The sequence below is a fragment of the Notolabrus celidotus genome, chromosome 20, assembly GCF_009762535.1.
Source record: "Notolabrus celidotus isolate fNotCel1 chromosome 20, fNotCel1.pri, whole genome shotgun sequence".
Taxonomy (NCBI): Eukaryota; Metazoa; Chordata; class Actinopteri; order Labriformes; family Labridae; genus Notolabrus; species Notolabrus celidotus.
Genome location: NC_048291.1, coordinates 29,141,045 through 29,165,853, shown reverse-complemented (window position 1 = coordinate 29,165,853; position 24,809 = coordinate 29,141,045). Strand labels below are relative to the sequence as shown.

Below are 24,809 nucleotides of genomic sequence, written 5' to 3'. Positions count from 1 at the left end.
CCAGCCTTATTAAAGAGAGGACTGCTGTACTGTAGATCACACACAGACACAATCATCAGGAGCTGTGTTAAAGCCTTCCAGATATGAGACCAGCTGACCGTGAGTTTATATAAAATGACAGTCAAAGAGTCCGTTTGGATCCAGCTAAATATAGAGAGTGGATTGTGTTTGAGGCGGGATGGTGTGTGATCTCTTTGTTCTCCTCAAAGCTTTATTTATGATGCTGTTTTAAAAATATGAACATAACATTCTTCTTTCTGATTAAAGGAAGATTGATGTGTTTGAATAAGAAACTCAGGTTGTAGATTTGAAGCTCAAACAGACTCGCTCACACGTGGAGAGCAGGTTTCACTGGCAGACTCCGTGTCGGCTGAATATTTGAGATGCCTTCTTCTTGCTAAATCTGTCTCTATTTATATTTCTTTAACAGACAATAGAGCGTGCACACTGTGCTCAATTATGATTATCATTAACACGGCTGCAGAATAAACACGACCTCATACATGGAGGCATGACTCAGCTGCTCTGACGGGTCCTGACAGATGTTATTCTAAGGAGATATAGTCACACAGCGCCTTCGACGTGCAGGGCTCCCTCAGCTGGTGGGCATGTGGTGCTGATACGAGGACCTGAAGACTACAACGGGACGACATCCTGGACTACATCTACAACGTAGTCCTCTGTGTTTTAAAACCAGATCATAGTGTCTGCAGTCTGAAAGGTTAGATACCTTTTCTAGGACAGAGGAGTCACGTGAGTCTACCTGGCACGCAACCCTCATTAGTGTTGATGTTAATCCAGAACAACAAGCTGACCTATGACCTCATCGCTCAGGCCTGAGGCAGCGTAGCTTTAAGAGTATGTTATAGTAAACAGACTGATGAAGCCTGAATTAGATTAAATGAATAAATCAGCAGTTTATCTGCGTCTAAAGGAACATTACAAATCTGTAACCTCCTTCTGTGTCGTATAAATCCATACCAGACAGCTCGTCCTCCTTATCTCTCTTTCAGGTCATTAAATTTGACATTTTGACATTATTCTTATCTCACCCTCTCTCTCTCTCTTTCACCTTCTTTCTCACCTCCACCAATTTAGCCTTCCCTAATCCACTCTCTGCCTGTTAGAGGAATCTCATCCTCGCTGCTGTCAGAGCGCTGATGCAGAGGGACAGAGGGACTTAATGTATGTCTAAGAATAAAATATAAAAAGACATAATTGCACTACTCCTCCACACCAGTAGAGGGCAGTAAGAGGACAAAGGTTAGCCTGTTAGCATGAAGGAGATTCCTCTTGTGCTGTTTTTGATCGTGCTTGGAAGGAGACGAGCTCTCGAGACAAAGAAGATTCAAAACGTCAGAAACATTCGAGGGATTGTAAAATCCACGTCAGAGATGGACCGGTGTTCCAGTTTAAAGAGCGACCCTGTTAACTGGAGACTCTCAGCCGAATGCATCCCTCACAAACGTCTTTAGACGATCATTAAATATCTGATGAGGATATTTGGAGAATAAAAACTAGTTTGCATTCCCAGGAACTCCCTCTGTGTTTCAACAGCTGTGTAAACTCCACAAACACTGACACGCTCAGATGAAGATCTCCAATTTACAGGGTCACTTTTAAAACTGGAACACCGGGAGCTGACAGAGACGCGTTCACACTATCAGGCTCAGAGAAGACCGATGTTCAGGAGTTATTAAACCAAGTGAATCACAGGTGTGTGTGAGGTTACTGTGGATGGAGACATGTTCAGCATTACAGGCCCCGCCCCCTAAAGTTCCTGGTCCTTTAGGAAGTACTGCCCCCCTAAGAAGGGGCTTTTAGGGGGCAATAAACTACCAAGGAACTAAATTTAGACCCTGGTTTCAGTGGAGAGCATAACTTGACTGAAAACAATTACAGAAAGGCGTTTTACTTCGTCCATTATTCCATAATTATTATAATTATGCGTCCATTAAGCCGACTTCGTGATGACAGCTGCTGTATTGAAACACATGATGGACTGGGGTTTGATCTGGATGTCTTAAACACCTCACAGGGATCTGATTCAGCTCTGAATATAAGTTGAGATTTAGATTTAGGCCATACAGTTTCCCCCTCCTCCTCTGGGACGGCTCTCGTCATCTCCAGTTTACCTTCCATCAGATCGCCCGGAGCTAAACTCACTAACTCACACCTGCTCCGTTTGCTCAGATGTTGAATATACGCTGTGATTTCCCCCGGTGATTTACGACGAGCACAAAAAATGAGTTTTGAGAGGAGCTGCTTTGTGAGAACACAAACCTATATTTAGGACCAAAAGCTGTCACGCTGATCTGAAAGTCTGCTGCTCCACCGGGCGAAACACTGCGGCAGTCGAACATCTCTGAATAAATCAGGATAGTGAGAAGATTCATCTCCTGGTGTTGCAGCTATAACAGAGTCCTAATGTGTCTGACGGCACTCTGTCACTCTGCAGCAGGTGTAGAAAGAGAGACGGGATCTGAAGGACTCCATTCACACACATCATATAAATCTAATACGTGACCAATCAGACGGCTTTTCTACTCGACATAGTTCTTCTAGATTACATATTTTCGCGGTGATTTGACAGGAGAGATGAAAAGAGGGAACATGAGGAGATGGGGAGAGAGTCAGGAATGATATGCAAGGATATAGGTTTCTATTCTAGTCAATGTGTTAACTTCCACTGGAGCCGCTCCGTTGCGTTCCGGCTGTGTCTCTGATCCAGCAGGTCGGAGTCCTCCAGATCAGATACACAAGACTTCTATTTTTGGGTGGTGCAGATTCAGGAAGCTGTCATTCAGAGAGGCCATGCAAACCTTTCCCTCTTTCTTACCAGAGCAACTTCTATTCCTGATTTGTTGTTATTATTTTGATGGTTAGCTTCAAGCATTTTGCCTTGGAGCAACATAAAGATAAGAATGATGCAAACATGTGAAAAAATAAAATCCCCCCCATATGACAAGCTCCTAAAAACCACATAAATAAACCCCCTCCTGTTTCTGTCAACAACACAGGAAGCCACATGTACATTGGGTGGCTCATTGTTATTTCCTTCCCTGGGTTAGTTTCTATTAACAGCACTGACTCATGGGCCACCAAACTCCATGCAAAACCACAGAGCACGCTGTAGCTGCAATATCTGTGAGCAGTCACCTCAGCGTGATGGCTTCTTCTTCACTACTGTGGACGAAAACTGGACCAACCTGCAGGATCAAGCACAGCTGTTTGTTTCTTTTGATGCTTTTTGAAGCCGGGTATAAAAGTGCCTTTAAACCCATTAAGAGGATACTTATTGATGCACCATGAAGGTGATGAACCGGTCACAGTACAGACAGAGATACACCTCTAATGAGTCATGAGACCTTACTGTGATATGTCGCATCGTGTTAATCCTGTGACTCAAGCACTCCTGGGACAGGAAGTGAGCTAAGTGCAATACAACCACGATGATATCTGTGGAGCGGACACAGAAGATGTGACTCCATCAGAGAGAAATATTTAAAAATACATCGGGCATGAGAAACGGAGAGATGTTGTTCCAGCTCTCTGGTGAGAATGTATAAGACACATGAGCGACTGTAAATGCTGAACGCTGGAGATATCTGAGAAAGCTGAAGTCTGATGTTGTCTTGAGAGAATAAAGCAACAACTACAAGATTCTGCAAAGACTGGGTACCATGCAGGGTCCCAATTTACAAGACTACAGTTAGATATCGCGGCGTCGTAGTGCCGTCAGTTAATGAAGTTTGATTTTATCAGAACATCAAGACAAGGAGAGACTGAGGGCCTGATTCAGGGAAGCATGGCGCAGCTTTTGCGGCGGCTAAACCCGAACAAATGAGCTGCAAAGACTTTCCAAAGACATCGTAGACGAGCGTGGCCCTGTCAGAAACAGAAACATCTTTCCTCTGTGTTTTGAAAGACATCGGCATTCCTAAAACAGTTCGGTCTGCAGAAACTACTGGAAATGCTGCACCGTGCATGCCAGGCCAGTAGATGGCGGTATAACTGGATTCACGCACATCATATAGATCTAATACGTGACCAATCAGACGGCTTTTCTACTTGAAGTATTTCTTCTAGATTACATAGTTTTTCTGTTATTTGAGAGGAGAGATGAAATGAGAGAGGAAACGTGGCGAGGTGGAGAGTAGAGATGGGGAATTATATGCAACACAGGGTCACGGTCAAGAGTTCAACCACACCTGTGACGGCAAAATTCCACCAGATCTGTGTCCATCTTCTCTTCTAGTCTAGTCTCTGATCCGGACACCACACAGGCTGTCCATAAGGGTTCAGGTTTTTGGCATCAGAAGCCAAAGGAACGCCAAGAACGTGGACCACATCTCCCAGAACATCCCAGAATGCTTCAACGATACGTCGACGATTCAGTTTTATTTCTGTCTATTTAAAAATACAAGACATCGTCCTTAACTCCGACTTTGAGTCTGACTAACATCCAAAACAAAGACCTGACCTGGGAGTCCTTTACGGCTTAACTGAAGGACTTCTAGCTACGACAGAAACCACAAACATCCAGCTGTATGAATGTTGGACTTCTGATGGACTTGCTCCAGATCTGGAGCCACATTAAGGAGATGAAGAAGCCCATTGGGAGGTTTTAATGTCCTAACACTCTCTCAGGATCCCGGTGATTGATCCCTGATCTCTGACTCTCATAAATCATCCCTCCCTTCAGCTCTCAGAGTGACGGTTGCTGCACGCTCAGCCCTGTTTGACTGCTGGTCCTCACTCTCCTGTGCTTCAGAGGTGAGTCTGATGAGGTGTGTTTAATCACTCTGCTGGTGTTCCAGTAGAGATGTGAACATGCTGTCATGTCAGGGTGGCTTTAAATCACATCTCTCTGTAGCTTTCGCCTCCAGGCCTGCCACTCCCAGGAGTAGTTAAGGTGCTATGTGATCCTGCCGGCATCAACGTAAGAACAACAGCAGTTCCCTCGGTGACACAAGCACGGGAAGTACCTTCCATCAGTCTCACCGAACTGGACTGAGAGGACTCTGAAACACGAGAAACGATGACACCAGCTGTCCTGATACCACACCCTCCTCCATGCTTTCTATACCAAGAGGAGAGCACACACCTCATTGTGTGCCTCATTCTGTTTCAACTTGGCAGAACAACCTGATCATGACTGATGTAAATAATTGCCCTTTAAATCAACTCTCCGCGGCACTGCGGCGTTCCCTCCCTGTGGCCCGCCTCCCGAGATGACTGATTTTGGTTCTGCTCCAAACCAGCAGCGGTCCTCTGATCTTTCATTACGAGCCGCACCTCAACGCCAAACCCTGACGCTACATTAACAGCGACATGTGGAGAGTTCTCAGAGCTGGTTGTGTCTGCGAGACACAGAGAAGTGACATCTGAACACCTGAGCAGCTGGTTATGTTGGAAAAGGAGGGCCTGTCCTGCTTTTGTCAAACTGAACTGAACCTGTGACGTCTCGAAACCCAAGAACAGATGTTTGCAGAACACAAAGCCCTGAAAGTAACCTGAGCGTTCACATTCAACACATCCTGAAGGTGGGATTATTGCAAAATCATCTCATGCTAACAAGAGAAGCTTCCTCACTCTGCATGTTTCATTAATATGACAGAGGCCCGGGGTCAGAGGTCATGTGTGGTGAATGGTTCTGTCGTGCTGTCCTGCAGAGCGTGGGTGTTTGTGTGCGAGCGTGGCGCCGTCCCTCTTCTCCACACTTAGCTGAGTGTGCTTTGTAACACTCACAGTTTGGTGGCGTTTTGCACCAACAAAGGAACATTTGCTTTAAGTGTGTAAGCGTGTATTATGTGACAGGTTCACAGGAGTGTGCAGGGATTTTTAAAAGCATGATGATGCTAAAGACAGAAACATGCAGCAGATTGTGCCGGCGTTATTTGACACACTCCTGCAGACACATTAATGAAGCTTGCAAACTTAGAGTTAAACCATCATATGATATGATTTGCATCTTTGAAACATCTTTCTTGCATCGAAGTTTCAGCTGCAGTCTTGTAGCTCTAACTCAGTGGGATTAAACTTCTGCAGCAAGATGCATTGTGGGATTTATACCTGGGTTGATACCGCTCAGCTGTGGCCTTAAATCAAGCACTCTGCAGAATGAAGCTTTGACGTTTCAGTAACAGAAGAAGTTAGACATTTCTCACCTCCCCTTTAAAAAAGAAAAGATCCAGCTTCTTGTGGTCTCTGTCTCTCCTTCCTGAGTTTGTCTTAATGATGTTATAAATCAATCGGTGTCTGATCACCTGCTCCCCTTATAAAGGCATGAAGGCATGCAGCTAATGCACAAAGGAAAGTAAGAGAAGACAGACACAAAGGAAGGAGGGGTCACATGCTCACCCTGGCGAAGTGCTCGGGGTCTCTCAGGAAGACGGTCCTCTCCTTGGCGATGCTGTTGCTATGGTAAAACTCCACCAGCTCGTTCAGCGAGGAGAAGAGCTCGTCCCACACATAGTACTGACCACAGCGGTCCTGCAGCACCTTGAAATGCTGAACGTGATCCCCGTAACTGAAACACGAGCAGAGGGAGAAGATTACACATTGTCTTTGGATCAGAGACAGACGGACAGACGGACAGAGGAGCACAGACCGGTCCGTCTCCAGTCCTGTCATTTCATCTCTTCTCATCACAAACTGCCTCTTATGGAGCAGATCTGGACCTGGACCAACAGTCCTGGCCTTTAGTCCTCTGAGCCGCCCCTTTAACTCAACAGCTGTCAGCTGTTGGAGCTGGCACACATTCAGAGCCATCCGCTTCATTTGTCTCCTTTAAACTCCTCTGAGGAACTTTCTGTCTGTGACGGCGCCCCCTGTTGATGAAGCAGCACCTCTTACCCCTCGGCTGGTTTCATCCTATTCAAGTGTGAGAGGTGTTAACTCTCACTCTTAAAATAGTCAAATGTAGAACAGAATAACATTTATATAAAAAGGTTCTTTCTATCTGGAACTTTCTTTTCTGTAAAGTTGATTTTTGATGAATTACCTGATTGCATTAAAAGAGGTTAAACTCTGTGATTGACAGGAAACGTTCCGAGCTCTGACAGAAGAGTCTTTGAACTTTCTATTAATGTCTGTGTCAAAGCCGGTCGGTAAGTAAGGTGGAGCCACGTTGTCCATCTTTATTCACAGGATGCCGCAGTAGAGATGTTTCCAAGCGTCTAACTTTGTCTTGTAGATCACATTTCTGACAACCTGACTGTTCTGAAGGTCAGAGAACACTCAGAGAACATGACACTTTGAGCACAGCCAGCATGGGATCACAGAGTCTGCAGAAAAACAATGTCTTGGACCGCTCAAGATGGGGAGACTGCATCCAAAACCTCCAAAATTAAAGGAACAAGGGAAATGGACAGATGGAAAAGACAGAAACAAAAGATGGAAAGGTGCTGGGTCAGCCGTCGCTCTGAGCACCTCACCCTGAACTAACTAAGGAACAAAAGAAAACCAATAACTAGACTACCAGAAACCTCCAACTCAAATTAACACAACAAACAAACATTACAAAACCCAACAATCAAAAGCATGTTGATGAAAACAAAACCTCCTCTGGAAACAAAAAGAGTTAAGAGGAACAGCAAACCAAAGCCTCCTCATGCCTGAGACCTCCCCAGCCTGCTCTGCCACTCTACATCACCTCCCTACCTGAGCGCTGATTGCACTCAGGTGAACATCCAGATGAGCTGCACATAACACTAGCAGAGCTAACTCCACCAGCCTTCAGTCCTCCTCCACATGCGTGTGCAGGTTCCTCTTTGCTCTGGTGGAGTGGGACGTTGCTCAATCAAAGGGTCGAGGGTCTCGGACGAGACACTGAACCCTGAACCCGGTCTGCATTGTCCTCATTGCAATGCACTGAAAGTAGCGACTATTATCCTAGTCCTTTTTTAAAATCTCAACTAGAGACACAAACAGAGTCTGCAGGTACACAACATGAACTTGAACCTCTGATCACTGAACAACATCCTGTATTTAATTTAATTTTATTCTATTTTTATTTATTTTATATCTATATCTTATTTTATTCCTTCTTCTATTCATATTTTGACTTTCTTACATCCTGTTTATAAGAGCTCTGTCATGACTGAATTTCCCTCCCTGTAAATAAAGAAAGTATTTCTGATTCTGATTTGCAGACTTGCAGGTTAACATCCACACGCCTGGTAGAGTGATGTCAGTTTAACCTGATACAGCCTACATACAACTTTATCTCCATTTACTAGTTAACTAAACACTCTGAGTGGACGCTCAATGGATCAGATGGAAGATTCATCAACACAACATGTTTAAAGAGAGACAAATTCAACATTAAATGAAGCAGGGATTTAAAGGTGACATATCACGCTTTTTTCATCAACATATATTGGTCTAAGAGGTCCCCAAAACATGTCTTTAAAGTTTATGCTCAAAAAAACACTTTGAAATCAGATTTTGGTCTGCCTGAAAAACCTTCTTCTTCAGTCCTCCTCAGAACACTCTGTTTTCTCTCTGACCACGCCCCCTCAGGAAGTGGATGTGCCTCGGCTGTCCAGCACGTTGATCTAATGTTTACATGTTGGCTGAATATACACGGCTGCTCAGAGATCGCGTTACTTCAACCCTCTGAATCTGATCCTGACGGAGAGGCGCCTGCAGCAGGACCTTTCTGAACGATTGGTCACAGATTTAGTGTTTCTTGTTGTTTTATTTATCAGTATGTAGACGTGTGTCTTGGTACACAGCTACCAACATGTAGCTATGTGGCTATGCTAACTAGCGCTAGCACTTTTCCATGATAAATAAAAATCATCCACTAGATCTTCAAATCTGCAGACGTGGGGAGTCAAAGCGACCTCTGCCAGAAAGGCAGTGGGACCTTTTCTGAAGGATTGGTCACAGATTTAGTGTTTCTTGTTGTTTTATTTGTCAGTATGTCGACGTGTGTCTTGGTACACAGCTACAGCTACAGCTACAGCTACAGCTATGAACATGTAGCTATGTGGCTATGCTAATTAGCACTAGCACTTATCCATGATAAATAAAAATCATCCACTAGATCTTCAAATCTGCAGACGTGGGGAGTAAAACCGACCTTTGTGTTTATTAAGACAGCCTACAACTAGCATGCCTCCCTCCTAAGCTCCTTGTTAGCACACATGTGTGCAGGGAATGAAAAACAGAGGAGGGGTTGAGTTGTATTTTATACAGTCTATGGGCTGAACAAGCTCCGAGCTCTGACTTCCTGTTACAGACCGGATGGCGTTGTGACGTATGAAAAACACTGAAAACTGAAACGGCTGGTTTCAGCACACATTTACAGAAAGGTGGAGAAATCAGAACAGGGGCAGAATGGAGTCTTTGACTTTTCAGGGGGTTTGTAGACAGGGACACAGATTTCAGGTAGAGAACCATTAAAAAGTCAATTTTGCATGATATGTCACCTTTAATCTATATGAGCTTCTTTGTCCACTCTGTCAGAAAACCAAAGATTTCATGAAACAAACAAACCCTTTAATCCATCATGTGTTTGTTCTTCATCAGTGAGAATCTTACAACCTCACATTCTGATGAGAACAGTTTTTGACAGAAGTATAAAAATAGTGTCGAGCTGCTCAGAGACATTAAAACGCAGCGGATGGTGCAAACAGAAATAGCCCCGGTGTTGCGGTGCGTACCTTGTTGTGAAAGTAAAAGAGATTGGGCCAGTATTTGTTGGCATCACACCTTCCCCTCTCGTCCAACTCGCTGCTAGTTGCTAAGTAACTTGCCAGCTTATCTTTAGAAATCTGGACATCTCTCCGTGTGTGATTGTACGAGTGTTATATAACCGCATGTAATGTGCAGCAGGAGACGCAGGAGCAACACCGCAGAGAGGAGGTGTGTAGTAGGATTATATTGATGTTTGTTACAACCGTGACATCACTGTTGTCTAATAGGACGTGTGGCGCCCTCTCTCTTATAAAAATAGTGTTTGTGGTTGGACCTCAGTAAACTCCTTGGCCCTCCTCGCGGCCGGCCTGGCTCTGCTCCAGGCTCTGGAGGTAAATGAGCATCAGCTTGTTTCAGCCTGACAGTTTCTCCTCTGTTCTCCCCGAACGAGCTGCGCCGCCTCCCCGATGACAGGATGGCATTCAGATACACCTCCACCCTGTTTCTGTCTCACCCCGCGTGTCCTCGTTTCTCCCTCCTCAGCCCGAGTGATGCTCCCAAATCTAATGAAACCGAGCCGAGGATCTTTGTCTGGATCGTCCCAGTGCACTGAATTATTCTGTGTGAGCCGCTCTGCCGTCTGTGTGTTCTTTAAAACTTCTTACAAACTTTTTAAAGCTACTCCTCTTCTTCTCTGCAAGACTTTGTGTCTTTCTTTGTTTTGATTCAGCCTCATTTCTCTGCTGACACATTAAAAAGGAATGATTGTCTGTGAACGATCCTGACTCTCTTCACTGTCTGCTGCACCCTCCTGGTGGGGTGTCGTCACTGCAGTCTACAGTGCAGGTGTCTGTGTGAAACTGCACTTTGTACCACCTTCCTCTTTTTGTTTACAACACCTGAAGCATGTTTCCCCATTTATCAACCCCCTTGCACAATAAAAAAGCAGATGAGGTAAACCTTAGACGGATCTGTAGTCATGCACCGTGAATCTTTATCAGTTAAACCGGCCTCTTTCAACAACATGCATGTCCTCCGGTGGTTTTCACATGATGCATGCCGTTAAATTCACATCAGCTCTTGAATGTTCTGCTTCTATCTCTCCATCACGGTCTGAGACATTAGGGGAAGCTCTGATGTGAATCCTTTCTCTGCCTCGTGTCAGCAGCAGCAGCAGCAGAGGCGCCTCCAGGTGTGACAGTCCAAAAAGTCTGAACCAAAAATATTCCTGCTGCGCCTGCTTCCTACAGCTGACCAGAGAGCTTCAAATATTCATGCACAGACACTTAAACCACAGCATCACATCTCCACGCTCGATTTGTCCTCCAGTGCTAAACGCTGTTTCTCCTCTGGAACAGTGGAGCGGTTTAACAAAGCAAAGGCACAGCATGGGAGCACGTTTAATACGGCCAACAGGAACACTGATATCAGACACAACAAAACAAGATAATGCATGAAACTAAATGTACGATGCAAACTCCAAAATCCAAATCAGTCACCATGAGAACATTCCTTGATACCAAACACTTGTGAGTTAGAGTAGCTGTTGCACAAACTCAGAGTTTGGTAACAACGCTGATCAATGTCTGCTAGCTAGCAGCTCCAGCAAACCTCAGCTAAGGCACACACACGTTAGAAAGCTAACTGACTTTATACCACGATTCAACCGAGGCAGTTTCAGGTCCGGTTTGAAGCCGGCGCTCAATTAAGAACCAGTTTTTCGTGTTTTGACCGCGAGTGAACCGGCTACCGGCCGGGGAAACCGGCTCCAGAGCGTCTCCAACTCTTTGCTGGCCTAGAACCGCGAACCGCTTACGTCAGGGGGGAGTTGGGGGGCGGGGTTGCCGTGATCAAAAACACAAACCAAACGTGTTTCCTCCATCGTCCTGCAGCGAACAAATCAAAGAGACTAATGGATTCCAAGTCAAAGCAGCGGTCGGCCGAGGAGACAAGCTGCCGTTGTCCTCCAAAGTTGTTGTTGTGAGGGAAAGTTCACGCTAGCGCTGCTGATCTTCTCTGCCAGAGGAGATCAGACTTGCAGAGTCAGTCCTGTGTTTTTTCTGCGACGAGGACTGTAGCCTCTATATGTGGGGCGCTTAGACCGCTAGGCCACCTGCCCCCCAGGTCCTGTGTTTTCTGACATTACTCAGGACACATTTTTACAGGAAAGCTTTTATAGTGTGATTTTATTTAATTTAAGCTCTGATTTTAAGGGTCTGTCGTATAAGTCTGTTGGGTTTTTAAGCTTTTATTTTATTTTATTTTTAATCGCTTCATTTTGCTTTGCACTTCTTCTTGTTTTTATTGCCCACTTTAAACCAGGTAACCTGTGTGTTCCTGACAACACTAGGCAGAACACTGGACCCTGTGAGTCTGAAATCTTCTGTCCAGTTTCTTGTTGCAGCAAATCCACATTTAGTCAATTTGAGCCTCGCTCTGTATGCTCAGATTATTTTCATGAGCCTGCTCTGATATTCAGCGTGTTGCACAGTCTGCATCCTTTACCTCATATGTTCTGTAGCTCTGCAACACTGTCAGCTTTAAGCATCCTGTCAGTGAGGAGAATACACGATGTAGGGGATAAAACACAACGGGTATGTTTACATTTTGTTAAAATTGCCAAACATCCATTATGGAGAATGCTTCAAATATGCATCCCTATGAGAGAGAGAGAGAGAGAGAGAGAGAGAGAGAGAGAGAGAGAGAGAGAGAGAGAGAGAGAGAGAGAGAGAGAGATGTAATGAAGCAGCTTTAACACTGCTGATGTCATGTCAACATTTTTATTAATTATTACCCAGAGACATTAGAGAACCAGTGAGCAGAACACAGACAGCATCTGTCTCAGTGCGCACACACACACACACACACACACACACACACACACACACACACACACACACACACACTCCAAGTGCCCTCTCATCCTCCTGATCCAGTGTAATTAAGGCCCACAGCCATTCACACAGATTATTTTCTGTTTCAAGGTAAGAGGAAACAAGAGAGGAGGAGGAGGAGAGAGATTACGAGACGGACTGAAAATGAAAAAGATGAAGAGATGAAGAGATGGAGAGAGAGAGAGAGAGAGAGAGAGAGAGAGAGAGAGAGATACTGTACACGAGGAGGGGAGTTATTTTTAGAACTTTTACTCCGCGCCAGCACAATTCATGCAGCGTGAAGGTCATCCGTCCATCTTTCTCTCCACTTTCTCCTATTTTCACTTCCTCCTTCTGTCCGTCTCTCTCTCTCTCTTTCCGTTCCTCCTCCTTCGTTATCCTGCACTCAGTTTCTAGAAGTCTGGAACACTTCAGACGCACCGACACCTCGAGCCGAGCGGCCCATCTAACTCTGCGTACGTGCGTGTCGCAGAGTTATCCGAATGTGTGTCAGCACATGTTGCATGCTGCACATCTCTGATTACATCAGCCTCTACCCATGCAGACTAACGTGTGTGTATTGATGTGTTTGACTGCTCTTATGGGTCGTTTCTCATAAGTCACAGGCTGAAGCTCAGGGGCCACGAGTGTGTGCATGTGTGTGATTTTGTGTCAACCGAGCAGGGCAGGGTGTGAGTGAGTGAGTGAGTGAGTGAGTGAGTGAGAGGTACAGCTCCTCCTGCAGCATCCATCAAGCGTCTCCATCACCTGCTCTGATGGATGGAGGAGAAGGCAGGGAGGAAGTGTGAGGATGTTCAAGTGAGAGAGAGAGGGAGCTGAGATGTAGAGTTACAGGAGGATGATAAATATGTCTGGAATGTTTTCCCGTTTCCTACTTTGTAAACTTGAGATCATCTTCCTCAAACTCAGGCGTAAGTGAAGCCTGAATCTGCGTCTGACATCTCTTAGCTGCAATAAAGAAACCCCTGTCATAAATCTAGATTTGAGGGGTTATATAAGAGGTTCTCTGAGCCACAGGGAATAAAAAGTCTCATCCATTCAGTAAAAACTCAACAGACGGAGCCGAAGAGCCGACCATCATCCGGCCAAGTAATGTCAGAAATAAAACCTTTGAGCTAATCTGAAGCCGTGCTAATCGACTGAGAAGCTCTAAAGCTGTGATTCAGAGAACTCTAACGTTTGTTTCCAAGATTAAAATTAACAATTTCCACTAAACTTAGCTTAGCATACATGACTTCAAATCAGACTGCCCATAGCAAGCTAGCCAGTTGACAAGTTGGCAGCTATGCAGACAGAAATCCAACTGGCTAATCCTAGCTTGTGGCAAGCTAGCATGTTTCGCTAGTTGGCTAATGCGCAGATATTTCTTATAATGTTAAATCTTTACAAAAATGTCTCCTTGAAAGTGAAGTTTAACATGTAGTTGGTCTTATTTTTAGTTTTCTTGCTCTTATCTTCACAGGAAATCTTCTACAGCTACAAATCAGACTTGCTAAACATGCCGCTAGCAGGCTAGCTTGTTTTGCTACTTTACTTGTAAGCAGATACTTTTTTATAATGTCAAATCTTCACACAAATGACTCCTTGAAAATGAAGTTTGACATACATGGTCTTATTTAGTGTTCTTGCACTTCGCTACCGCTACAAATCAGCCTAGCTAAACCTGCTTATAGCACGCTAGTTTATTAAGCTAGCTGATTAATGAGCAGATTCTTACATTTAATATTTTCTCAGGATGTTAAAGCAACACAAATCTAGTTTTATGTTGCATTCTTAAAGGATTAGTGTGACATTTTGTTTGGCTAATATTTTGATATTTTTTCCAGTACACATGAGGCTAAGCTAACTCAGTTTAGCCTAGCTTAGCTTCTCTAAGTTTAACAGCTGGAACCAGGGAAACATTTAGCATGGCTGGATCTAGAGTTAAAGTTTATTTTGTGATGTTTTACTCTTTTTTTGTGCTCTGAAGCAAACCAAGGAAAAGTGGCTCAGAGGTATTCACATTTATAATCCTGTTAATCCAGATTAAACAAACAAGCTACACCAAGTGAGCTCTAGGGACTCACTCATGTTTGTACTCCAGTGGTTCCTAAGTGTTCCCAGTCTTTAAGCTAAGCTAACCTGCTGCAGGATGTAGCCTTACAGTGAATCTTACAGATAGGAGTGTGATTTCCTCATCCTAGTAACAGGAACAAATTAAATGAGAGCGTTTCTCAGAGCGAGGTGCGTGCTTTGTTTAATAAACTGGATCTGAGGCGACAGCCGGGACCCCGAGGCGACACAACACAACACATTACTGTTTAATGACAGACAACAGCTTTGTGTTGATACTGGGTCTTTGTGCAGGAGCAGAGAGAGAGACGGGGTGTGAAGAGGAGGAAGGATGAAATAGAGTGAGAGAGATGAATAAAAGCACACGGGGAGGAGAAAGGAGGAGAGCCTCCAGAGGTTTATCCCCAGAGGAGCGCCGGGTTTTTATTTCTCTGTCAGTTTGAGAAACAGAAAAATAAAGTTCAATCATGCACCCCGTCCACGTGCTGGGAGCTCCTCTCCTCCACTCGACTCTATCTGACGGCTGTCTGTCTCTCTTTATCTTCCTCCAGATATTTATGCCTCCTCTCCTCCTCTGTGTTTATATTTCTCTCTCCTTCAGAGATTAGAAGAAGTTATTTAATGGTGCCTGGAGCTGAGGTGTCAGATCAAAATGACCGATGCTCTTCAGTTTGATTGGAAATAAAAGAGGAATACTTTTGTTTCCTTTTGTTTCATCCAGTGATTCCCAAACTGTGGAGCCTGGAGTTATGACAAGCTCTCCCTGTTTAGTAAAAAGGACTGACTCTACTCCAAACGTCACGTCGACTAAAGCAAACAAAGAAAGGAAGGAAGGAAGGAAGTTTGGAAGTTTGGAAGTCACATGTTTCAGCAGGACTTTTAACTGCTTCCTTTGTAACAGGGTCTCGTTGGTTCTTAGTTTGATGAGTCTGATGGTGTGTTATAGAGAATCTGGATGATGATTGGAATAAAGACGCAAGAATACAACTTGAAAGTGATGAAAGTGCCAGCTTCTTTATTTTTGCATGTTACCTAGCTTTAACACTTATTACTAGTCTGTGTTCAATACTTGATTCTGATTGGTCAGAGACATAACAACGGTGGTTAATTCTTTACAACAAAGGAGATGAAAGCAGGATAGAATGGAATAGAACAGATCAAAGCAGAATAGAATGAAATGGAACAAAACAGATTAAAGCCGGATAGAATGGAATAGAACGAAACAGATCAAAGCAGAATAGAATGGAAAAGATCAAAGCAGAACAGAATGGAACAGATCAAGGCAGGATAGAATGGAACGGAACAGATCAAAGCAGAGTAGAACGAAGTGGAACAGATCGAAGCAGGACAGAATGGATCAGATCAAAGCAGAATAGAATGGAATGGAACAGATCAAAGCAGAAGGGAATGGAACAGATCAAAGCAGAATGGAAGGGAACAGATCAAAGCAGGATAGAATGGAATGGAACAGATCAAAGCAGAATGGAAGGGAACAGATCAAAGCAGAATAGAATGGAATGGAACAGATCAAAGCAGAATGGAACAGATAAAAGCAGAATGGAAGGGAACAGATCAATGCAGGATAGAATGGAAGGGAACAGATCAAAGCAGAATGGAATGGAATGCTTGCGACTGATCAAAGCCAAATAACAATTATTGATAGCAGAAGCGACACCAGGGACGACCTGATCACATACGTCATATCAAATCAACCCACAGACAAGGAGACAATTCACCTCTGCCTGTTGACACTGTGGCAAAAATGTTAGTTTTCTGTTTTGCACATTTTCATGCAATGATTTCCAGAATCCTGTTATTATAAAAACTGGCCTGGCACCTCTCTCTCTTCATGTTATACCGGTGTATTGGTTTCATCTGTGTTTATGATGCAGCTGATTCTAAAAGGTATTAAAAGTGCATCTTATACTCTGAATTTTACGGTCACTCAATCACCAGCAGTGTTTTACAAATAAGATTAGGTGGCTGGAAAATATAACTCAAAGGGAGTACTTCCCTTTGTGTTTCCTCTTTGGAGTAATGACACAGATTAGAGACTAATGCTGACTGATGACAAGGAAGCTGCGTGAACACCCCGACTCAGCACTCGCCGTATGAGTCAGTGATGTCTGAGGCAGAGTCTGAAACGCTGCTTTACAAAACTGAAACGACACAACGGACACAAACGGCTCAGGATGGTTCAGGAGGTGATTTAAAGACACCTCAGTTAACAGATTTACAACACGTCACTGGTGTGCGCCTCTTTAAGAGCTGCGTGTTGATCACGGCTCATCAGCGAAGATTTATTCCCCCTTTTTCTAGAAGGAGACACGGCTCCTCTTTTCTTTGCACTGTCAAGAGAGATACTTTGGTGAAATGAGACTAAAGTACGGCGGCTGACGAGGGCCAAGATGCTGCAACAACCTCAAAGATATTTGCTGTGAAAAGTGTGCTGTAAACACAAACAGTCAGCCTCTAGGGGGCGCTACAGGTAACTGGATTTTGTTAATAAGAGAATCATTCACAGAGGACATTTTTGAGCACAATTAGATTGTAAAGATTGGACTTTAAACATTTTTTTTCTGGTTTGTGGGTTTTCCCACTTTGCATCGTTTGTGCATCTCCTGTATTGCTAACCATTTTTTTATTTATTATCTTTTGTAGCATGTTTCTTTTGCAGCAGTTGCTCTATACATTTTCTGAATTGCATTGTCTCTGAATTTGAAGTCTGTTTGGTCTTATAGAAATATTTCAGGCCGTCTTTTTTGCCCTTGTGAGCTACCATACATACGGCTAAGCTCAAAGATATGCTAGCTGTGTGGCGTTGCGTTCACGTACGTATCCGGCTGCATCATGAGCATAGTTGTAAACATACCTGATTATGCACTGTGTTACTGGAGGATAGCATACCATAAATACATCCACTCTGCCTCAACACTGCCCCCTGCTGTTTAAATACATACTGCACCTAATGCATGCATAGTTCATTTTTGAGGACGTGCAAAACCAACGCACCAAACCATCATGTGTTTGCGTACGTGGGTTTAAATGCTCCTGTCTCTGTGTGGATCTGACCGAGGGGAGGAAGTGATCTAAGAACTTGTGATCAAACCGCTGACCATGAAGCGCTCCAGTTCATCATTTTTAATCAGAACTATCTCAAATAAAGACGCCTCAGTTGAACTGGAGGTTGGAACAACAGAAACAGAAACTTTTCCTTTGCTTACACTGAAAATAAAACAAAGTCATGACATGGTAACAGACTGAAGAAGCGTGCTCTGCGCTCTGCTGATTCTTCTGCTTTCTTGTCCTTTGCTGAGCTCATGTCTGAGCAATAGTGAGCGCATCAAAGACTGAACACACACACACACACACACACAAACACACACACACACTTACACACCAAAGTTGTTGCAAGCGTTTGGCTGGACGATCCAAACTCTTAAGTCGAACTATTGAGTCAAAGAAGTCTTCTGTTGTTGCCGTTCTACACGACCTTCGCCTGATAAGGGCAAGAACCACTCCAAATGAAACAATCTAAATGTGCAATTGTGCGAGCAAATGTGTGTGTGTGTGTGTGTGTGTGTGGGTGTGTGTGTGAGGTCTGACCACCACACCGTTTCCAAAGCACAAAGCGATCTCAGCTGCGGTGAAGCAACCTTGAGCTCCATCACAGCGAGGTTTCTCAGCAGTCAAACAGGAAGTGATGTCATTACTGAGGATTAGGTAACTGTTTGATGCTGGTTCAGAGATGAGAGGTAGCGCACGTATACTGGGTTAAAGGTGAGTCACACTTTCAGGTGTTCAGATGGAAATATTGTGGTACTGTAGTGGATCTGTTTGCCTCCTTTTAACATCCTGTCCCTCTGACGCCGCTGATCTCCTCCGCCGTCGTTCGATGACTCACAGTCAGAGTCTTAGATTTACCCGTCGCTCTGTATGAAGCAGGTGGATGTCTTGATGTTTCTAGAGATTGTGAGAGCGAGAGAGGAACACTGAGAGTTGTGTTCCCTCTCAGTCTGAGTCAGAATTGGATCCTGACGAGAAAATCTCATCCGAGCAGGAAAACAACACGGCGCCGTGTCTTCTTCCAAACTGGGTCGACATCACAGCCGACTCAGAGAAGACTCCTCCTGTGGCTGAACCTGCTGCTGCTGAGTCCAAGAAGACCGTGAGCGCCAAGCTAAGCAAAATGGATCCCCTCATCTCGTGCTAAATAAAGTCCACGTTGGCTTCACTTTGCTCTACTTTCCAAAAATAAGCTGCTAAATAACGCATCAGGACAGTTTCTCTGGCGTGGACCGGAGCCGGTCCCCAGCTGTGTAATCTTTCATAACTACCTTTCTGAAAGATCCTGAAGAAGAACTGAGCCAGAAAGAGACTCTACTCTCGCTCTGATCATAACAAGCTCCAGTGGTTTCTAAATGAAGATCGATCCAGTTAAACGTCCTCAATCAGGACCAGAATGAAGGGCTTAGAGGTTAGGGTTTTAATAGAGGTCTGGACCTTTAAAGAGTTCTCTCTTCTGATAGAAATCTTACAGACAGGTCCCTGTGTTTCTTTGCATTCAGATATAACATTTGCACAAGAAGCAGAGGTTATTTATGGTTAAAAGTGTGTCTCCTCTTCTTATTTGTCAGGATGAACCATAAAGGGGGGGCTGTGGCTCAGGAGGAGAGTTGGTCGTTGCTCAATCAAAGGTTTGGGGGTTTTGAGGGAGACACTGAACCCCAAACCCGGTCTCCATAGTCCTTATTACAATGCATTGGAAGCATAGACGTCATCCATCTGTTTCTGAAGCGCTGTTTTGCTGCTGTGGAGCCAGTGTGACGTAAAGAGGCGGGGCTTTGAGCCTCCTAGCCAACAGCTGCAGTGTTCCCGCCTGTCAATCAAGTCAGCTGTGCCTCTCATTGGAAGACTCGTGATCTCAATATCTTTGAAAGTGTGAGCCGATCGAGAAATGATCTATCCAGACTCCACTGGTCTTTTGATCCAGGCTGTAAACATGTTTATTTCTGCTGTAAAGATCGGGTCTTTGAATTGGTGTGTATGTGGTTTCTGGTACTTCCAGAGCCAGCCTCTAGTGGATCCTAGATGAACTGCAGGTTTTAGCACTTCGGCATTGGACTCATATTTTTAGACCAGAGGTTGCCGCTTGATTGGAAGTAGTGACTACTTTCCTACTCTTCTTGTTGAATCTCAACAAGAACACACAACAACGATCAAAACTGAATATGCAACATGAAACTGGTTTGCAGAGTGAGGCTACCATTAGCAGAGCTAGCACCTCCAGCCTTCAATCCTCCCTGCAGGTTAATTTCCACACGTCTAGGAGAGTGATGCCAGATTAACCAGACACAGCCTACATACAACTTTATCTCCATTTACTAGATCAGCATACTGAGACGGTGTCCGTCATCTGTGCTCGTTTACATCCAGGTAGTAGAGCTTTAGAGCATTAATGCAGGAGACGTTAACGAGAGCTGCAGCACGGCTAGTGTAAGGTAGCTGTGCAACAACTTTGACATGACATATGACCGACATTTCAGGCCTTAATTTATGTACTTTCTGCCTTTAATGAATCATGAGAAATGCAGAAAAATACAAAGTGTTTCTGTTCATTTTTATGACAAATCATTTCAAAGCAAAGGAAGTTTCTGCTTCTTGCAACACGTCTCATATTGACTTCCATTTCTAACATCTTTCTAACTCTAGGAGATGCTTCCAAGTGGACTTGAATCTGACTGTTGCATGATTCCAAAGTTTCCTCTCCGTTCCCAGAGTTTCTTCAGAACAGCAAACAAACAAACTTTTACTCCTGGCTTCATTCATGAAAGCAAAGCGGATCAGATTTTCACCGGCTGGCGACCAAAGCTGGATGGAGCTGAAGTTTTCACAGTTACTGCTGTCAGGACGTCTCCTCTGACAGGAGAGCTGTCGCCTCACACACCCACACACGCGCTCACACGCTCACAGCTGACCCAATTCTCAAGCTGCTACAAACTGTCCAGCAACCGCAGCCAGACACACCGACAGACGGCCCAAAAAATGAAGCACCGTCACAATCCACCGTGGATCCACAAACACCTTCTTCCTCCTGCGTTTGTTATTCCAACTCTCTGATTTACGGTGTTCACATGACAGCTTCTTCCTCCAATGAGACAGATTCTTCAAATGTCCTGTTGATACGGCCAACACAACAATCTCACATTGTGTTCACACTCGAGCCTCCCATCCTGAGAGTGAGGTCAGAGGGAAGCAGCCACTCTGTGCATGTCTTCTGTGCACACATTTCTCTGCACTGACGCTCCCTAAAGGCTTCTCAGCCACCTGCAGAGAGACATAACACCCTGACATCGTCACATCCAGACACAATAACGTACAAATCCAGCTCTTAACCCCCTGGATCCAGGTCTGACTCCACACCCTGCTATTATCCCCAGCCCCTCCACCTCTGCAGGATCCACACACAGCCCCTGCAGGAGCTCAGCGCCAAGCCTCAGCTGCATCCCTGACCGTCACCCCACATGACTGGCCCCTTCAGCGGCTCCAGATGCTGTGGCGTGCCAGACAGGATTAGCTCACATCCGGCCAAAGGGGTTGCAGATCCTTCATCCACCCCACACCTTATCCTCCAACCTCCTCCTCTGATCGCCTGCCACCCACATAATCACACTCTTAATATTTTATGAAGGAGCAAACAAGGGACAAAACTGCAGCATGTGCAGGGGCGTGTGTGTTTGTGCATACATTGTGCATACATGTTTACATAGGTTTGCTGATTGCATTAGACATGTTCAGCAGAGATGAAAGTTTGATGATCCCTGTGGAGGAACGGGGCTCTGGCAGTAATTAGAGGATACTAAGAACACAAAGATGAGCGTGTGATACAGATATCCTGATTATTTATGGAGACTGTTCACATTAAGATCACACTTTAATGATCGGTATCCTACCTGACGGACATGGAGAACTCTCCGGGGGCGCTCTCGCTCTCTCGGACCAGAAAGGCGCCGCACTCTCTGTGTCTGAGTCGACTCTCCGCCACACTGCGAGATATGCGCCCGGCGAACCAGCTGGAGGCGAGACAGAAGAAGAGAAGGGAAGAAGAAAAGCGTGTGATCATTGGTGTTACTATTTTATGCGGGCTCTGTGTTCCTCTGGGGGGGTGTCTGTGAACTTAAGAATATAATCTGTTTGGATATCTGAAAAGTTCTGATGTTTTATTTTTAGTGTGAATGATCAGAGGGAAAAAAGGACGGCGCTGACAGACGGGTGAAGAGACGTTCAGGGTGAGAGGAAAAACAGTCAGATGTGCTCTTTGAGATGTTATTTTTAAAACACTGCTAGATGTGCACAAAATTAAAAGTCCCAAAACAGGATATCAGCTGTCAGCCGAGGAGCAGAAGTTAAAGTGACAGTCCTCCCCTTTTTCATCCGTCTATAGAGGAGCAGCTTTTAATACGACAGTTTGCTTTGAAGTTCTGCTCTCATGATGAACTCGTGTTCTGCAACGCTTGAATGAGGACCTTTGACATGATTGTTACACACTCTTGGTTACGATCATTAGGTCAGAAATCTGGAGTTGTATGTGATTGTTCTCTTTGGTGGATGACGGGAGCAAAAACACGGCGCAGCGCTGCTAATTTAAAGATGCAAATTCAAACAATGCATCTAAGACGCCAAACAGATGCAATAATGGAAGAATGAAAATGAAAAATGCATTGCAGGAAGCAAAAGCAATCATGTAAGAAGAGGATTTGCAATAACTGGGGAAAGAATGCATTGCAAAAAGCTGGAAGAACCGCGCTAACGTAAAATGCGGTGCAGAAAAAATTGCGCTGCAGAAATCTGACAACAAATGAAAAAACAAAGTGCATTGCAACTAATAAATGCACCGCAGAAAGGAAATGTGAGCAGAAGTTTGGCAATAACTGGGTAAAAAATGCATTACATAAAGCCGTAACAAAGAAATACTTGTATAAAATGCGATGCAGAAAAAAAGTGCGCTGCAGAAATCTGACAACAAATGAATAAACAAAGTGCATTGCAAATAAAAAATGCACCGCAGAAAGCAAGCATGTTAGCTGAAAATGGGCAACAGCCAGGGAAAAGTGCATTGCAAAAAGCTGAAACAAATAAATGCTAACCTAAGTTGTGCTGCCGGAAAAAAGTGTGCTGCAGAAATATGACAACAAATGAATAAACAAAGTGCATTGCAACTAATAAATGCACCGCAGAAAGGAAATGTGAGCAGAAGTTTGGCAATAACTGGGGGTAAAAAGGATGGCAATAAAAGCTCAAAACAAAAAAATGTGAATGTAAAATCTGCTGCAGAAAAAAAGTGCGCTGCAGGAAACTGACAACAGATGACTAAAGAAAACGCATTGCAATCAAATAAAGCATCCAGAAAGCTCAAAATGTGCAACAGCCGGGGAAAAGTGTATGGCCAAAAGCGGAAACAAATAAATGCGAATGTAAAATGTGCTGCTGAAAAAAAGTGTGCTGCAGAAATCTGACAACGAATGAATAAACAAAGTGCATTGCAAATAAAAAATGCACCGCAGAAAGCAAGCATGTTAGCTGAACATGGGCAACAGCCAGGGAAAAGTGCATTGCAAAAAGCTGAAACAAATAAATGCTAACCTAAGTTGTGCTGCCGGAAAAAAGTGTGCTGCAGAAATATGACAACAAATGAATAAACAAAGCGCATTGCAACTAATAAATGCACCGCAGAAAGGAAATGTGAGCAGAAGTTTTGCAATAACTGGGGGTAAAAAAGGATGGCAATAAAAGCTCAAAACAAATAAATGTGAATGTAAAATGTGCTGCAGAAAAAAAGTGCGCTTCAGGAAACTGACAAAAAGTGCATGAACAAAACGCATTGTGAATAAAAAATGCACCGCAGACAACAAACGTGAGCATACGTTTTGCAATAACTGGGGGTAAAAAAGGATGGCAATAAAAGCCAAAACAAATAAATGTGAATGTAAAATGTGCTGCAGAAAAAAAGTGCGCTGCAGGAAACTGACAACAGATGACTAAACAAAACGCACTGCAATCAAATAAAGCATCCAGAAAGCTGAAAATGTGCAACAGCCGGGGAAAAGTGTATGGCAAAAAGAGGAAACAAATAAATGCGAATGTAAAATGTGCTGCAGAAAAAAAGTGTGCTGCAGAAAAGTGACAACAAATGCATGAACAAAGGCGCTCTGCGAATAAAAGATGCATTACAGAAAGCTAAAGCAAACTGTGCAATAGGTTGTGCAATAATAAAGAAAGCGTGGCAAAACAAATGAACAGAAAATGCACTGCAAACAAAAAGTGCGCTGCAGGAAACTGTCAAATATGCGTAATCGTAAACAATACAATGTAAATGGACAGAATGAAAAGAAAGAAATACATGATCAAAAAGTGCTGCAAATAAAAAAATGCCCTGCAGAGAAACAGGTGAGCTGCAAAGAGCTGGAAGTGTATATCAAATAAAAAATGTTCTATAGAAAGTCTAAAGAAAAACATTAAAAGAAAATATGTAGAAAATATAAATGCACAGCAGAAAGCTGTAAAAATATAAGTTAACAGAAACCCTCGAACAGGAACATGTTCAGAGAGAACTCTTAACAAGGTACCCTGAACAGAATGAGCTGAAGCTGCTGTGACGGCCGCGCTGGAAGTTTGTCACAAGAAAAAAGTCGAACCCAGCTGGTGTGTAACCATCTCACTCGATACAGGATGTACCAGCAGCTTCTCTATAAACACACACACACACTCACACACACACACACACGGCTGTATCATGGGCGATTATGTAAAGCAGTGAGTGTGTGTGTGTGTCCCTTTGGGTAAGGCCGCCTTATGCCGGAGTGCAGATGTCCAAAGCGGAGCAGAAAACGCCCCCGAGCTGCACACGCTCACTGATGAGCTGTTTAGATAGACCAGTGCTGGATGTGTGAAATGTATTCATCTGCTTTACTGATGAGCTGAAGAATATTTGGTGCATGAGTGTGTGTATGTGTGTGTGTGTGTGTGTGTGTGTGTGTGTGTGTGTGTGTGCACTTACGCATGGGGCCTCAGGTTGATGTAGTTTTTTGGCACAAAACCTTTCCTGTTGTGGAGCTCAGCTGTGTACCAGTTAGGATCATCCTCCATGTTGGTAATCTGGGAGTGAACACACACACACACACACACACACACACACACACACACACACACACACAC

General features: G+C 44.1%; 1 protein-coding gene across 2 annotated transcripts in view; it reads right to left on the bottom strand.

Moving 5' to 3' along the window:
- Nucleotides 1-24,809, bottom strand: part of grapa (GRB2 related adaptor protein a) — a 39,807-nt gene that overhangs the window by 7,045 nt on the left and 7,953 nt on the right. For both annotated transcript variants that reach the window (XM_034710503.1, XM_034710504.1), the window contains exons 2-4: nt 24,652-24,749; nt 21,548-21,667; nt 6,364-6,532 (exon numbers count right to left, since the gene is read on the bottom strand). In XM_034710503.1, the coding sequence (XP_034566394.1) occupies nt 6,364-6,532; nt 21,548-21,667; nt 24,652-24,749 (387 nt within the window). The remainder of the gene's footprint in view (nt 1-6,363; nt 6,533-21,547; nt 21,668-24,651; nt 24,750-24,809) is intronic.